At 35.4% G+C, this 16,501-nt stretch overlaps 1 protein-coding gene across 6 annotated transcripts in view; it reads left to right on the top strand.

The window, feature by feature from the left end:
* The window catches only part of Ptpn13 (protein tyrosine phosphatase non-receptor type 13), a 174,874-nt gene that overhangs the window by 53,114 nt on the left and 105,259 nt on the right, over window positions 1-16,501 (top strand). For all 6 annotated transcript variants that reach the window (XM_048364271.1, XM_048364268.1, XM_048364267.1 and 3 more), the window contains exons 4-6: window positions 1,650-1,715; window positions 3,686-3,871; window positions 8,287-8,374. In XM_048364271.1, the coding sequence (XP_048220228.1) occupies window positions 1,650-1,715; window positions 3,686-3,871; window positions 8,287-8,374 (340 nt within the window). The remainder of the gene's footprint in view (window positions 1-1,649; window positions 1,716-3,685; window positions 3,872-8,286; window positions 8,375-16,501) is intronic.

Genomic DNA, 16,501 nt, shown 5'->3' with positions numbered 1-16,501 from the left:
TATGAATTCCTCTGTGCCCTGACTGATCTGTTTAATAGTAATATACTTTTTGACTCTTACGCCTGTGAAATGGCATTTTAAATTCTGTATGTGGTCATCACATTAGGAAAAATTTTGTGTAGACATCTATGAAGTTTTTCTGTAAGGTTCTTAGAATCCACAACAAAAGAAAAAAGTAGGACTGCCTCACACTTGTTTGGAAGGTGGAGTTCAGGATAGGTAGAGGCAAGCCTGGGCAAAAAGTTACTGAGACTTCACTTCAAAAATGAAACATTAGGGGCTGGGAGTAGGGCCTAGTGGCAAGAGTGCTTGCCTTCTACACATGAAGCTCACAGTTCGATTCCCCAGCACCACATATATGGAAAACGGCCAGAGGGGGCGCTGTGGCTCAAGTGGCAGAGTGCTAGCCTTGAACAAGAAGAGGCAAGGGACAGTGCTCAGGCCCGGAGTCCAAGGCCCAGGACTGGCCAAAAAGAAAAAAAAAGAAACATTAGCTGGGCACTGGTGGCCATTACATGCCTGTAATCCTAACTACTCAGGAGCCTGAGATCTGAGGATCATGGTTCAAAGCCAGCCCTGGCAAAGTCCATGAGACTTATCTCCAATTAATCACAAGAAAACTGGAAGTGGTGCCTGTGGCTCAAGTGGTAGAACAAAAAAAGAGAAAACAGGTATGGCAGTTAATGCCAGTAATCCCAGCTATACAGGAGGCATATGTAGGAGGAATGCAAAACAGAGCAGGCTCCAAGGAAAAAGTATGAGGCCTAATCTGAAAGGTAACCAAAGAGCAAAAGAGAAGCCAGGGACAGTACTCAGGCCTTGAGTCCAAGTCCCAGGACAGGCAAAAAAAAAAAAAAAAAAAAGAATATCAAGAAAAGAAAAAGAAAAAAGGAATCTGTATGTTTAAGTATCTTTTCATCATTCTGTTGTGCTACCTATGCTGGTAGTTTATTAAGTGTAGTGCCTAAATGAGATAGTCCTATCAGGTAACATTTTCACTGTATCAGTTTTCACAAATGTAGCATCTTAACTTGTCAAACGGCGGGCCTTGCAAGTTAGAACTTCTTAACTTGATATCAAAATAATGCAAGTTCTGTGTACATCACTTTGGAATTAATTTAAGAGAAATAGTTCAATGTAGAAAATACATTAATGCTTGCTAAAACATTATTATAATATAAAAATGTAGAAAAATCTTAATTGCATATTAATAACAGATTGAGCAAATTAACAGTGAACAGTACACAGTAAAACTATGCAGCAGTCAATAAAAGATTTCCAAGCAGAAAACATGACTGCCCAGATCTTGGTAAGTTTAAAAATAAAAAAAAAAAGGCAATGAGTAAAAGTTAAGGCTTCTTACATTCAATAAAAGAAGGGGAAAATAAGAATATATATTTGTATTTTCTGGAATTTAAATTGAAAGTTTTAACTAAAACAAAAAATAATCATAGTATAAGCTCAGAATTGAAAAAAAAATCCATTGTAATTATTTTAATCACTTTATTTTAAGCTTTCAACTTCTTTTGTAAGATATAAAATGACTCTCAAATTGTATACCATGCTTTCTTTGGAACAAAATGTACATATAGTATTTGCTGAATTTTCTATCCCATTTTAACATACAATTTTAAAAATCATATTCCTAGATCCACATTTATTCTCTTGGAATGACATTGTATTGGGGAGCAGATCATGAAGTACCTCAGAGCCAAGTAAGTCAAGACTTTGCACTTTTTATACCTTTTACATTTTAGCTTTCCACTTCTGGAAAGGCTTTTTTTGGTGTAGTTATATGTGTTCCACAGCATGGTACAAGGCATACTACTATTTTTGTACTATCAGGATGAAAGTGCAGTATTCTCAGATGTAGTAGTGACTACCCAGATTTTAACAATTCAACCTGAGAGAAGGAATTGACAACTGCAAGTACACCACCAGGCACGGTGGTGTATATCTATAACCCCCAACATTCAGGACACTGAGACAGGAGATTCTCAGGAGAATTATAAATTCGAGGCCAGCCTGAGATACATACCGCATTCAGTGGTAGCATTTGTTGAAACGTGTATGTGCACACACATCATATGTAAGAGAAATCATATGTATCAGATCACATATAAGAGAAATGGGAGAATATTTTATTTCTTCGAATATGATGACTGTTATGAGGGGTTACAACCAGGTGCCAGTGACTCATGCCTTTAATTTCAGTAAGCTGTGATTCAAGGATCAAGCTTGGGGGCCAGATGGGTTAGATAAAGCCTTGACACTTATCTCCAAATAAATAGCAAAAACAGCAAGCAGGGGCATGGCTCAAGTGCCAGCTGTGAGCAGAAGAGTCATTAGGAAGGATATTTACATCATTCCTATACCATACAAAATCATGGCCACTGACAGCCTTATATGGCCTGAGGGAGGGCTGGATTTTCCTACCCTGGGCACATGTCAGTTTTTGTTTTTCCTATCAGCAATAGAGGAAAGGTTCTTCTTACCATTCCTTGGTGTTATTACTATTTTTATTTTGGGGTGTGCAAGATTTTAAAAAATACTTTTATGTATGTGTGTGTGTGCGTGCATGCGTGGATGGATGGATGTACAGATGTACGTACTAATTTTGGTGGTGCTGGGGGGATTAAACCTAGAGCCTTACTGATTCACGTATGCTTTACTACTGAACTCCATCCTCAGGTCTGTAATGGCTTCTTTTAAGTTTTGCTTAATTTCTTAGTGGATGATGTTGATTGTCTTTCATATATTTTGGGGGGACAGTTTGATATAATATTTTACAAATTTGGCTAATAAAAATTCTTAGCCTAGTTTCTTGATTTCATCAGATAATTAGAAGGTGTGTGTGTGTGTGTGTGTGTGTGTGTGTGTGTGTGTGTGTGTGTGTGTGTGTGTCTGCCTGGAAGCTGTTCTGAGCTTCTTTTTCTCAAGGTTAGCACTGTGCCACTTGAGTCACAGCTCCATAGATCTTTTTTTTTTTTTTTTTTTTTTTGGCCAGTCCTGGGGCTTGGACTCAGGGCCTGAGCACTGTCCCTGGCTTCTTTTTGCTCAAGGCTAGTACTCTGCCACTTGAGCAACAGCGCCACTTCTGGCCATTTTCTGCATATGTGGTGCTGAGGAATTGAACCCAGGGCCTCATGTATATGAGACAAGCACTCTTGTCACTAGGCCATATCCCCAGCCCCCATAGATCTTGATTTATTACAATATCTGAAATCTTCTACATGACTGTGGAAATGACTAATTATATTTATCTATAGAGAAAATAGAATGTCTTATAGGATATTGGAATATAGTTTTGTCTCCATAGTATATATATATAAAACTATTGGATAATAGAAAATAGCTTATTATCCCCCAATATTTTCCACTAAATGGTATAACATGGGAATTTGTTTTCAAAACATTTAAATAACCAAAGAATCCCATTTCTTAATGAAAAGAAAGAAAACTTTTCTGTAATACTTCCTGCCTGGGTAGATATATTAACCATTTTTTGCCAAAAAAATTTTGGTCTCAGGAAAGCAAAATACAGAAGTCAGTTCTAGCAGAGAAAGAACTCATTTTCTCTCTAAGTATTTGAAGTATGTTTGCTAGGGTTCTTAGAATAGCTTTTTTTAATGGTAGAAATAGGATTTAATCCTAGTGATTAACATGGCTTTTCCTTTATTTTTAGCCTATTAAACTTGGAGATCATCTCAACAGCATACTGCTTGGTATGTGTGAGGATGTTATTTATGCTCGGGTTTCTGTCCGGACTGTCTTGGATGCTTGCAGTGCCCACATTAGGAATAGCAATTGTGCTCCTTCCTTTTCCTACGTGAAACAGTTGGTAAAACTGGTCCTGGGAAATCTGGCTGGGGTAAGCTACCTTTCCAACTTGTAAGTGTAATCATATTTTAAATTTAGTACTTAAACATTTTCTTTAAAGATAACATTTTTCAAAAGAAAACTTCACAGTTACATTTTCTACATGAAGGTTCCAAATAGGAAATTGGGTTTATTATTCTAATGTTTGCTTGAAATGATAGCTATTGTAGTTACTTAGCTTTTGAAAATTATTCTAGAAAATTAGACTCCTTGCATGTTCAAGCTAAAGATTTCTGCTCTTGCTTTATTTCCTAGATCATTTCCTAAGCTCTTAGAATGCTTCATCATTGTGTATATATAGTGAAAATGTATTAATACTTGCGTACACTTTCTATCCCTTTATAGTCCTGTCTTGGTTTCATCTATCGGATCCTCAGGTGCTTCTCAACCTTTCTCAATCTCTGGACACCAGCATCTGCAGTACATAGAAGACATCCATGCTTGTATTGCTGCCCTGTTGCCCTCACACTTGGCCTCTCCCATTTCATCTCATCTTGGAGTCCCAAGAAAGACAAATTCGCATTTAGCCATACCACCAGGCTCTTTTCTCTTAAACTCCAGCCTATCCTGTTCTCCTAGTTTAGGTACTCCTTGGTTTTTGTAACTACTCTGGATCCAAATTTTATCTCTTCCTACCCTTAAGTGTTAAGGTACCTCAGTGTGGGGTGGCCTACAGATTTGTTGTTGTCATACACTGTTCTTTCTAGCTTCTTCTTAATTCTTTGTTTCCCTGTCTGCACTAGGATCTTGTATGGCTTCAAGGAATATATTCACCTTCCACTCACTTTGCCTACTGTTAGAAATAGGCTCAGAGATCTTCTAGACAAATTTCAAACTATCAAACCATCCACCTTTTGTGGTTCTGTAGTGTAAAAGAATGTAGGCAACAGAGAACATGAAATTGAGCCTTTGCCCCACTCTTAGGGAAGCACCCCTTCGCAAATTGCACAAAGGTAAAACTAGTAAAAATGTATAAAAGCCCAGACGAAAGGTTTCACATTGCTGCAGCTGTATTTTTGTTCAAAAAATTCCTATTTGAGCAAATAAATTTGATTTAAAAATCTTGTTTAAATGAAATTAGCCGTATTTTTACTGCAAAACTTCTTAGAAAAAGAAAAAAAAAAGACTTCTTAGGGCCTTTAATACACTGGACTATTACTAACCTTAAACAAAAGTAGGCATATAGATGAAACATTTCCTTAGTACCTTTTTCATAGAACCTCTCATAATATTAATTCATAATATTAAGATTGTATAGAGTCTTTCCCTGTATAGATGAGGAAACAGAGCTCCAAATAGCATTAGGATTAAATTTTCTATTAGTCACTCCAGGGATCTTTCTATGACCCCTCACCTGTAAGACATTTGATTTGTACTTTGCTGATTTTATGCCGGCAGTAAAATTGCTGAAAATTCTCTTCTTTTGTTTTCCTCCATGAAAAATCTATTACATTACTTAACAACTACATATTTTACATAACAGATGTTCATTCTTTTAATTTTTAGCATTTAGTTCAATTTATTGTAGTATTTGATGCTCATCTGTGTATGAAATCTGTGCTAGAAACTATTAAAAATAGATATTTGAATAACATGTCCAGGAGTTCTTATCTAAAGTGCTATCACCATTTACTTAAGTATAAAGTCCAGGGCTGGGAATGCGGCTTAGTGGTAGAGCGCCTAGCATGTGTGTAGCCTTGGGTTTGATTCCTCAGCACCACATAAACAGAAAAAGCCAGAAGTGGAGCTGGGGCTCAAGAGGTAGACTAGCCTTGAGCAAAAAGAAGCCAAGGACAGTGCTCAGGCCCCAACTCCAAGCCCTAAGACTGGGGGGGGGGGGGGGGGGAAGTATAAAGTCCAAATAAAACTATGAAAAATAATAGAAAAAAAATTAAAATTCTATTGGAATTTTTGGGAAAGGGAAACAAGTTATAACTGCATTTAAAAAGTTGTACTTTGAGACAGGTCCTGTATAGTAAACAGATGATAATCTGTCAGAGGAAAGTGAACCTCAATAAAGGCTATGAAAAGAGAAGTGGCAGGGTGTGTTTGGGAAGCAGTAATAAATTTGACATGGGTATACTGGGTGTTGTTCAGTGGGAGAGAAGAACTGAAGAACCAATTAGAATCACCAGGTAGAGAGAACTCTTTTTTTATAAAGTCAGTTTTATTTTTACTGCATATAATAATGCTTCCCTCACTTTTCATTGCTCTTTTCAAGCTTCTGGACAGAGGCAACTCTGAGCTACATTTTGTTCCAGGCTTTGTGCTGTGTAGTTTGTGTACATTATCACATCAATTCAACAACCCCATCCTAAAAGTATGCTTTTATCTCCTTTAGAGATGGTGAAACTAAAGTTCAATTAGATAACTTGTCTTCAGCCACACACGGCAAATAAACATAATTGGAACTTGGATCTCTCTGACCTCAAAATTTATATTTTTACCTATGTCTTCTTATGAAGCCTTTAATACCTCCAATAGCTTATAAATCTTTTGCTACTGTGAAATTCATTATACGTGATCATAGTTCTTTCTTAAGATTTCACAGAGGAGAGTGGATGTCAGCAGGCGAGCTTGTCTTGTTTCTTGCAATATTACAGAATTTTTACCTTAGATTTATTCACCTGTCAAATAGGGATATTGGTACATGTCATCCACACATACTACTGAACACCAGTGAAGATAACTTTCAGGTCCTTGGAAGTTTCTTTGTTGTTTTTTAATTTATCTATAATAGGAGACGAATATCTACTACATGAGGTTGTTTTTTGGATTAAATAAAAATTTCAAGCACCTCAGGCAGTACTTAGAACATAGTAACTGTTCAATAACAGTTTATTAACTATTGTTATTCCCTGCCTCAGAACAGGTATTCTGGAATATGCAGGATATTTACTATGTCTTCTGTTACTGACAATATAGTATAATCTGTACTAACATCATAGATGCAGTTCAAGAATATTATTTTGGAAATGTTTCCATTTGATTCTGTTTATTGGTAGGCAACAGAATGCTTGATAGGTTTCTAATCCATAGTTCGATGTCAGTAAGGAAGTATTAGAGGGTATGTGTCAGTATGCTGGTGCCTATCTAAATGTACAAGAATGGATTCATGCTCTTGATAATAGGTTTAAGCAATTACTCTTTACCATCCTCTCTGCTTCTACTTATTATCTCAGTGTTCCTCCTAGCCAGTTGTCTGAATAAACCAGTGTCCTAACTTTTCATCCCTTAGAATGTGGAGTTTGACATGTGTTTGTTTTTTTTTAAACAAATACCCTTGGTTAAAGCTATTGACATTTAAGATCACCGAAACATTTTATTATTGAAAAGACTCAAAAGAGCATGATCACGATGCTGGGCACCAGTGACTCATGACTATAATTCTAGCTACTTAGGAGGCTGAGATTTGAGGATTGCCATTCAGTACCAACCCAAGTAGGAAAGTCTGTGAGATGAGTTTAAAAAACAAAAAAACACACACAGAAGTGTAGCAGTGACTCAACTGGTAGAGCACTACTTTGAGCAAAGTAATTTAGGGACAGAGCCCAGGCCCCGAGTTCAAGCCCCAGGTTCATTACTAAAAAGATCATTGATGCCAGATGTTGATGGCTCCCCCTTGTAATCCTGACTGGCTACTCAGCCTGAGATCTGAGGATTGAGGTTCGAATTAGACAGGCAGAGAAATCTTAAAAGACTCTTACGTCTACTTAACTAGCAAAAAGCCAGAAGTGGAGGCATAGTTCAAGTGGTAGTACATCAGTCTTAAGCAAGAGCTTGAGATTCTGAGTTAAAGCCACACTACTGACACAAAAATAAAAAAGAAAGCATTGATTTGAAATCTGTCACCCACCAGTGTGTCCATTTGGTACAAATTTACTTCTGGCAAATAAGATCTAAAAAAAGTTTGAATAATGTCTTCAGTGAATGATTACAATCAAAATCAAAACTAAAATGATTAGCAATTTTTATATAATTTATTATTAATTAACTTTAAATAGTTGTACAAAGAAATTTCAATTCCACATATCAATTATGAGTACACTACATCTTTGTTTTTAAATTTTAGAATTTAAGAGATGAAAGTAGTTGGGAACAAAGAACATTCTGAGTTTACTGTTTTAAAATGTGATTTATTTTAGCTACGATTTTAATCTAGTTAACTGTGCTCATAGGTAATAAATTACTATTTAGTAATTGTTTTCTTTCCTTTTAATTTCCTGAAGTGAATTGGTCAGTTCTAGACTACATAAATCTCTATTCAAGGAGTAAAAATGATGAGATAGTGTCTTTCCTCAGTGTTGATGCCTCCAAAAACTAATTAGTGTCATTCTGTAGGAAGTTATCATAAAAACAAAAGGGAGATTCTGTTGTCAAACTTGATTTTTGATTACCTGTATACAGACGGATCAGCTTTCCTGTAACAATGAGCACAAGTCTGACCGAAGCCAGGCTATTCGGGACCGATTGAGAGGAAAAGGATTACCAACAGGTAAGAATCCAGTAGAAGTTTTAAGGATTTAATCTTATTCTGTTGTTTTAAAAATTAATACTTGTCTGACTTGGAAATCTAATAGTCATGACTATGATTAGTTAGAACATTAGGATGTGAAGTGTGGTAGGGAACCAACAGAAATACTAGCTGGTAATAAATAAATCCATCTGTGTTAGGTAGAAACATTACATATCAGGACTCCCAAAATAAATTATTTCCCTTTCCAACCCTTTTTATCAATAACATCATCACATATTCACTTTGTTATGGCTTTCATATTATAAACAATACACTTTAAAGCATGATCGAATTACATAGGTATAATGTAGACATTATATATATGAAATGAAACATCACTGAAAACAAAAATTTCAGAGCTCAACATTGTTACCATGCTCTGTTATTTTCATTTTTAAATGCTAGTCACAGCCCACTAAATTGATTTTATAGCTAACTAATCTCATGACTTGTATTTACTGCTTTAGGTTATATGGTACTTACAAATACAGACAAATAATGAGTACCAGTTTTGTTATTTACCAAAGCATTATATAATCATGGGTCCTACAATAATTATCCTGGAGATTTATGTGAAATACATGAAAATTCTGAATATTTGAAATAAAATTAGGACATATAGAATTTTACATAATATTTATAAGATGAATTTTTTTTATTTTGCTCACTGACTTTTTAAAAACTTCTTAAGCAGTATTAAATCATGATTACATAAACAGTAAGAAAAATATTTTGTGGGTCAGATATTTTACTCTTAAATCCTGGGGGAAGCAAGATGCAAATGTAAAAAATTAGGAAGTCTATCTTGATTAAAAATAAACATGTTCTAATTGATATTATTATGAAATAGATAAAAAGTTAACATCTAATTTTTAATTTAATCAGGCAATTAACACACAACTCTCTTATTTTAAAATCATATGAGAAACTCCCTGTGAATATTAAACAGATACTTGATTGGCTGGACCAGATGTTTTGCAGAGGTTAAATCTCTTATCTGAGAAGAAAGAATGTGCCTTAAACAAGTGTATTGATTGAGAGGTTAAAGAAAGGCAGGAAAATTGGAGTGTTTCTCTAATGACACAGTTAAGTGTCTACTTTAGTTCTCTTTACTTATTGTGAATAAAGACTACTTTTCCAGATAAGTATCTTAGCTTTCACATCAAGATAAAGCTGATTCTGAGTAGATATCCTATTATTTTTCTTTAACTTACTTTTTATTTGAAAATGCTAAAAAAATAAAAATAATCATTTCTGATAGATTTCCTATTCTAATATATATATGTTATTAGTTTATATGTGAATACAAGAATACAAGGTTAACTTTGTCTAACTTTTCAGAATGTTTTGGTGCTAATTACAATATTTAACCCTTTTCTCAAGTGTTTCTTTTACCATACTCATATACCAGTTTAAAGGGAAACATTTTCTTATAGATAGTAATGTACTTCCCATTCTACGGTAGTAGGATTTGAGATAAAATAGAAATTATAAATATGAACCTTGCTGCTAAAATAACAGCTGTTCTTTTCCACATCAAATTTCTAGTCACACTCCTTTGTTTTAGAGGGAGATAATAGAAAAGTATTGATGAATGTCAGACATAAGGAACACTTTACATAAGTGAAACATTAATTTAAATATACTGCTTATTCTCTTCTTTACCCTCTTTCCCTTTTTCCCTCCTACCTCATCTCCCTTCTTCCCTTTCTCTCTCCTTTCCTTTTTCTCCCTTTCCCTTCTTCTCTACCTCTCTCCTCTCCCTTCACTTTTCTTGCCCTCTACTTTCCCCTCATTTCGACTTTCCTTATTTCTCTTTACTGTTCTATCTGTAATCTCTTTCTGATATTCTCTGTCATCTCTTACTACCCATTAATTGACTGTGTTATGGAATTGAAGTTTATTTGCTTATCATTTGTTGATCTGGTATATAATTTTGTATTTTTAAAAAGGATTAGTTTTTGTAATTTGTAGTACTCTTATTCTATCCCATCATCAGTCTATAGAATAAATTATCACGTCTGCCATAATTTACTAAATTTTGAAGATTATCAAATGTTAACATAGGTTATTTAGATTATATTAATTTCAGGTAGAGAATCTTAGTGTCATACAATTAATTATTGTACAATATATTAGAGGTGATAGAGTTTGAATTGGATCCATACCCACTCTATAATATCTTTCCCCCCCCAAGTACTGGTATTTGAACTTAGGGCCAAGGCACTGTATTTTAGCTTTTTTGCTCAAGTTTAGTCTTTACCACTTGAACCACACCTTCTGCCCATAGAAGATCTTGATTCTTAGGCTTTTTACCTATGCACATACTCCTTTAAATAAAATATAGTTATAGTTGTTAAGCTTTCTCAATATGTAGATACTAGGAATAGGGAAAATCTTCTAACAGATTACCCATCAAGTTTATTCTAATATTCTGATATTATATACTAGAGTCTTATCAGAGAATAAAATCTCTTCTATCTAAACTTAAGAGAATTTTTAAGAAATTATGGATAAACCAGATTTTGTTTTATATTTTTATGTAAAATTAAAAGTTGCTAATTCTTAAATCGTGGCCTTGTTTGGATCAAATTTGACAGGGAAATATTCATCAGACCTTCTTAGCCAGTGTTTTCCACAGCAGTCTTGGTGCAGAGGAACACTCTTTAATTTACCTTTTACCAGTGTATAAATTCTTCTTTCAAGATCAAAATCAACATAAATATACTAAGCATAATCACTATGAAGCAGAAACAATTAGCAGGTAATAGTCATATACTAATTTAAGAAGTTTTAAGACTAAATTTAAATAACTTGAAAAATAAATATTCTTCTATGACACTGACATTACTTTCTTGGGCACAAAAAACCCATTCTTGTTGGTGGCTTGCAGCAAAGCAACCTGTCCTCTTACATTGCTTGGAAAGCATTCTCTTCTGTGTACACCAAACTTAAACATTTATGTTGTAAAAGACTTAGTTTACTATTAGGTTCTTGACCAATGAAGAAAACATCAAGATGGGCAGTGAGACATAGAATTAGATTAAAAGAAATAAGCAAATTTAGGCCTATAATGCCTTATGATATTTAGCAGTTAAGTTGTTCAACTAAAATTTAACAAAAATCTTTTATCTATGACTAAATAGCCTTAAAAGATGTCTCCTTATATCTTACCTCTGAAGTCTGTTACAGAAGTTAAAGCTAAGTTAGTGGGCTGTCTACCATCCTTTGTTACTTAATACCACCAGTGCTGATTAAATGGTTTCCCTATGCAGAAAGAAATCAAACATTTCCTGCCAAGCTTATTGTGGAACCCTACACCACATCAGATCAACATGATGGCAGTTTACAACCTGGCTGTACTGACAATCTCATGTTTCTTATTTTATGTACTTGAACACATCTGTGAGGACATGAAGAATCAAACCTCTTAATATTGAAATGTCATTTTAACATTTCAAAGCTAATTTCTAGAGATGATGTGAATCTTTGAGTCTCTGTGTGAAGAGAAAATGAATGATAACATTCATGACATCTAACTAAGGATAATGTTAATTACTCATAACAAAAATAAATACAATAGACATTGTTGAGGAATATTTTGCCAGTTTAAAATAAATGGGACATGTTCTATGATGAAAAATGTTTGTTCTTAAAATCTACTATTTGTTCCTCCTGTATGTGCTATAATCCATTTAGATACTTAGATATTACAAGCTATAATTCTCTAGAAAGAAAAATGTTTATCGTTTAATTTTAAATTTGGATGCTTATTATTGTACATAATCAATCTAATGCTGTCTGTAAACTACCTTCTGAAGTCAGAGCTCCTCCCCAAGAGGTAGAAAATTCACTTATAGTCCTATTTTTGCTCTTTTGAACAATTTGATACTTTTATTAATATATTTAAAATTTTACAAGAGCTCTTACAATATCAGGTTTCATTATTTTTCTCTCAAAACAACTCTCCCCAGTAGATAATTTTGTGCTTAGGAAAACAAAGTAGAAATGGAAAAGAGAGGCAAAGGTCACACTGTTCATAAAGTTACTTATGTAACTGTAACCTTTTTGGACATTACCTTTACAATAATTTTTTAAGAAAAGAGAGGCAAAATTTAAGTGCTCAGAGTAATTCTTATGTGTTAGTTCATTAATACTATCATTGCTTGAAAATTTTATAACAAGTTCTTTTCATGTTTTGAAGGTAAAAGAATGGAGAAAATAGGAAATTGATTAGCTTGACAAGAGTCTAGATTGAATAGAAAATTAAAACACAGGTCTGTTGATAGTCATAAATAATGCTATTTAAAATTGATTATAAAGGTTTTTAAATGTTCATAGGCAGTCCATTTTATTATTATTCTTTTGACTATACTTTATTACAACTGGAATACAAAACAAATCAGACGTGGTCTTTATGTTCGAATATTCCAGTTGAGAGTAGAGGAAGCTAATTGGAGTAATGACAGATAGATAGATAGATAGGTAGGTAGGTAGGTAGGTAGATAGATAGATAGATAGATAGATAGATAGATAGATAGAGATAGATAGATAGATAGATAGATAGATAGATAGATATGGGATTGAGAGACAAAATATAGACTCAGCATGCTTTGTGAGTACAACGGAATGGCGGAAATACAAAAACATCTGCCTGCTGCCTGCAATAATTTGAGTAGCTCTAAAAGCAATACTTTCAGCGAAAGCATTAACATAATTCCTTGTGATCAAAATGGACAGTGATCATAGCCTATTGAATTAATGATTCCAATGTTACTACTGCTCTATTAAGTAAAATAATTCAAATAGCCTATACACATATTTAGAAAACTTTGGAAAGGAGGTTTGTGGGGTTTTTTTCCTAGTCTCTAATACAAATTATCAAGTAACACTAAGTTTAACAATCCTTGATCTTTACTGTTTTTGTTTGTTTTTGTTTTGCCAGTCCTGAGGCTTGAAGTCTAGGCCTGTGTGTGGTCCCTGAGCTCCTTTTGCTCAAAGCTAGCACTCTACCACTTAAGCCACAGTGCCATTTCCTGTTTTTTCTGCATAGGTTTTTTTTTTTTTTGTTTGTTTGTTTGTTTGTTTTGTTCAGCCATGGGGCTTGAACTCAGGAACCAGACGCTGTCCCTGAGTTCTTCATCTCAAGGCTAGAGCTCTACCACTTGAGCCACAGCACCACTTCCTTTCCTGCGTAGTTTATTGGCAATAAAAGTCTCACAGACTTTCCTGCCCGGGCTGGCTTCCAACCACAATCCTCAGATCTCAGCCTCCTGAGTTGCTAGGATTACAAGTGTGAGCCCCTGGCCACCCAGCTTTGATCTTTACGGTTGAAGAGGATTAAGAATCAAATAAACATGAGCCTAGACTTCTTTTTCCTTGTACAGCCAGGTTCTACATTGGAATTTTCCTTTTGAGCTACAATATTTGTGAATTTTTCCCTAATACTTTAGCAACATCAAACAACTATAATATATTGAACCATTGCTTTGTCTATTAGATTACTTTATTTAGTGACATTTGTAATTTCCACAACTTTACTATTATAAGGACTATGAATTTTTATTTATTGGTGGTACTAGGATTAGAATTCAGGTGTCCGGTAGAGGAGAAAGAAAAGATGAAAAATAACACTGAACAGGCATAGAGGATGCTAGAGAGAAACCAGGCTTGTAAAAAGAGGAAAGTGCTTCAGTAAAGTGTAGTCATTAGTATCAATTGTTGTCTAGAAGTAAGATGTAAAAAAGATGGAAAGAAAGGCATCCGTTGGCTTTCTCAGCAGGGAGGTCATGTTGATACTCACTGAGAGATTCCAAGTCATGGAGTAATTAGAAGATGACTAAACCAGGTTGAACAGGGAAGACATTGGAGACAACAGTAGCTAAAAGAAACTGTTGTAACAAGGGAGGGACTACTTTGAGTTCTTTTTGGAGAGATTATATTTGAAGTGAATGACTCAATGAAAGGGAGAAATAACTGGTTAACAGTGGCTCACAGCTATTATCCTAGCTACACTGCAGGTTGAGATCTGAAGATCACAGTTCAAAGCCAGCACAGGCAGAAAAGTCCATGAGACTCACCTCTAGTACATTAGTCAAAAAAGCTGGGAGTGGCTCAAGAGGTACAAAGCTAGCCTTGAGCACAAAGAGGCCGAGAGACAGCACCCAGGCCCTGGGTTCAAGCCCCAGGACTTGCCAAAAAAAGTGGCAGTGGGTGGAGATAATGGAGATATATAATCAGGTAGCAGCAATGTTAACCACAAAACTAAATTATTTGAAAAAGTAAAAAGGATTCATGTTGAGGACTGACCTTCAGTGGGTTGGAAATCTCATGTTTTGAGATGACAGGGGGGAAAAAAACATGCAGACACAGGTAGATTATGTACAATTAGTCATGGAAAGATGAGACAGAGCTACTCAGACAGCTTCTGTTTCCTTGGTGGAATATGAGACAGGATCATCCTCTAAGAGAGCAGAGAATTAAGGTTAAGAAATTTATGAAGAATGAGGAAAAGTAAAAAATCACTATGGAAATTGAATGAACTTACTGGTAGCACATGGTACTGATTGTATAAACGTGGATTTATTGTTTTATCACAATACCTATTTATTTGAATTTTTTTTTCCTTAGTGGTACTGGAGTTTGGGGTTTGAATTCAGTGCATTACACATGCTGGGCAGGCACTCTGTCACTTGAGTCAACTCTGCTCTTTCCCAATTATTTTGGAGATGAAGTCTTGCAAACTTGCGCAGTGAACCTCCAGACCTCGGGCTCCCAGGTAGCTGAGGTTATAGGCAAGAGCCAGCTTGTGCCCAGCCACTTCTTAGAATTTTTTAAATTTTGATTACCTGTTCATAGACCAGCATGGTAAAGAAGCAAGAAGGCAGACAGTAAGTAGCCTTTAGGATTCTGAACTCTTTCAATTATTACATCTTAAATGAATTTCATCAGTTTGTAAGAATAGCTGTATTCCTTAGTCAATAAACTTTTAACTGTAAGAATTTTTGTTTTTTTTAACTGATCTTGGGGCTCAAACTGAGGGCCCAGGTTCTGTCTTTGAGCTTTTTTGCTCAAGGCTAGCACTCTACAACTTGAGGCACAGCTTCACGTCCGGCTTTTGGGTTGTTAATTGGAGATAAGAGTCTCACAGATTCCCACCGGGACTGGCTTCAAACCACAATCCTCACATCTCAGAGTCCTGAGTAGCTAAGTGCCCAGCTGACCTAACCTGCTGAACTTAGAACATGTGGTTTGTGAAAGAATGTAACAACTGACCCATAAAATACTGTACTACCTATCTTTTTTTTTGTTGTTTGTTTGTTTTTGCCAGTCCTGGGGCTTGGACTCAGGGCCTGAGCACTGTCCCTGGCTTCTTTTTGCTCAAGGCTAGCACTCTGCCACTTGAGCCACAGCGCCCCTTCTGGCCATTTTCTGTATATGTGGTGCTGGGGAATTGAACCCAGGGCCTCATGTATAGGAGGCGAGCACTCTTGCCACTAGGCCATATCCCCAGCCCCCTACCTATGGTTTTTTAACTATACTAGATTAGATGCTAGAGTCTATGATAATTTGTCCAGATATAGTATGACATATTTTCTGATGTTGTTTATATTATATGCCTCAAATATGGACATTATCTGTACTTGACTATGGATAGATCTATGTTCAGAGGAAGATGAGCTATAAGGAAAGCACAAAGTTTGAATATAATCCTCAAGTAAGCAATTATTTGTTTTTGAAACGGATCTCCTTTTCTTAGTTGTTTTTTTTTTTTTTTTGTTGTTGTTGTTATTGTTTTGTTTTTGGTGCCCGTCCTGGGACTTGAACTTGTGGCCTGTGCACTGTCCCTGAACTTTTGCTCAAGGCTAGTGCTCTACTACTTAAACCACAGCTTCACTTTTTTGGTAGGGTTTTGGGGTTTTGGGGGCAGTCCTGGGGCTTGAACTCAGGGCCTGAGTACTGTCTCTGGGCTCTTTTGTTCTAGGCTAGCACTCTGCCAATTAGATCCACAATGCCACTTCTAGTTTTCTGATGGTTGATTGGAGGTAAGAGTCTCACAAACCTTCCTGCCCACGCAAGCCACCAGAGTAGCTAGGACTATAGTTA

This window comes from Perognathus longimembris, chromosome 16 (assembly GCF_023159225.1).
Source record: "Perognathus longimembris pacificus isolate PPM17 chromosome 16, ASM2315922v1, whole genome shotgun sequence".
Taxonomy (NCBI): domain Eukaryota; kingdom Metazoa; phylum Chordata; class Mammalia; order Rodentia; family Heteromyidae; genus Perognathus; species Perognathus longimembris.
This window is presented reverse-complemented; position numbering and strand designations above follow the sequence as displayed.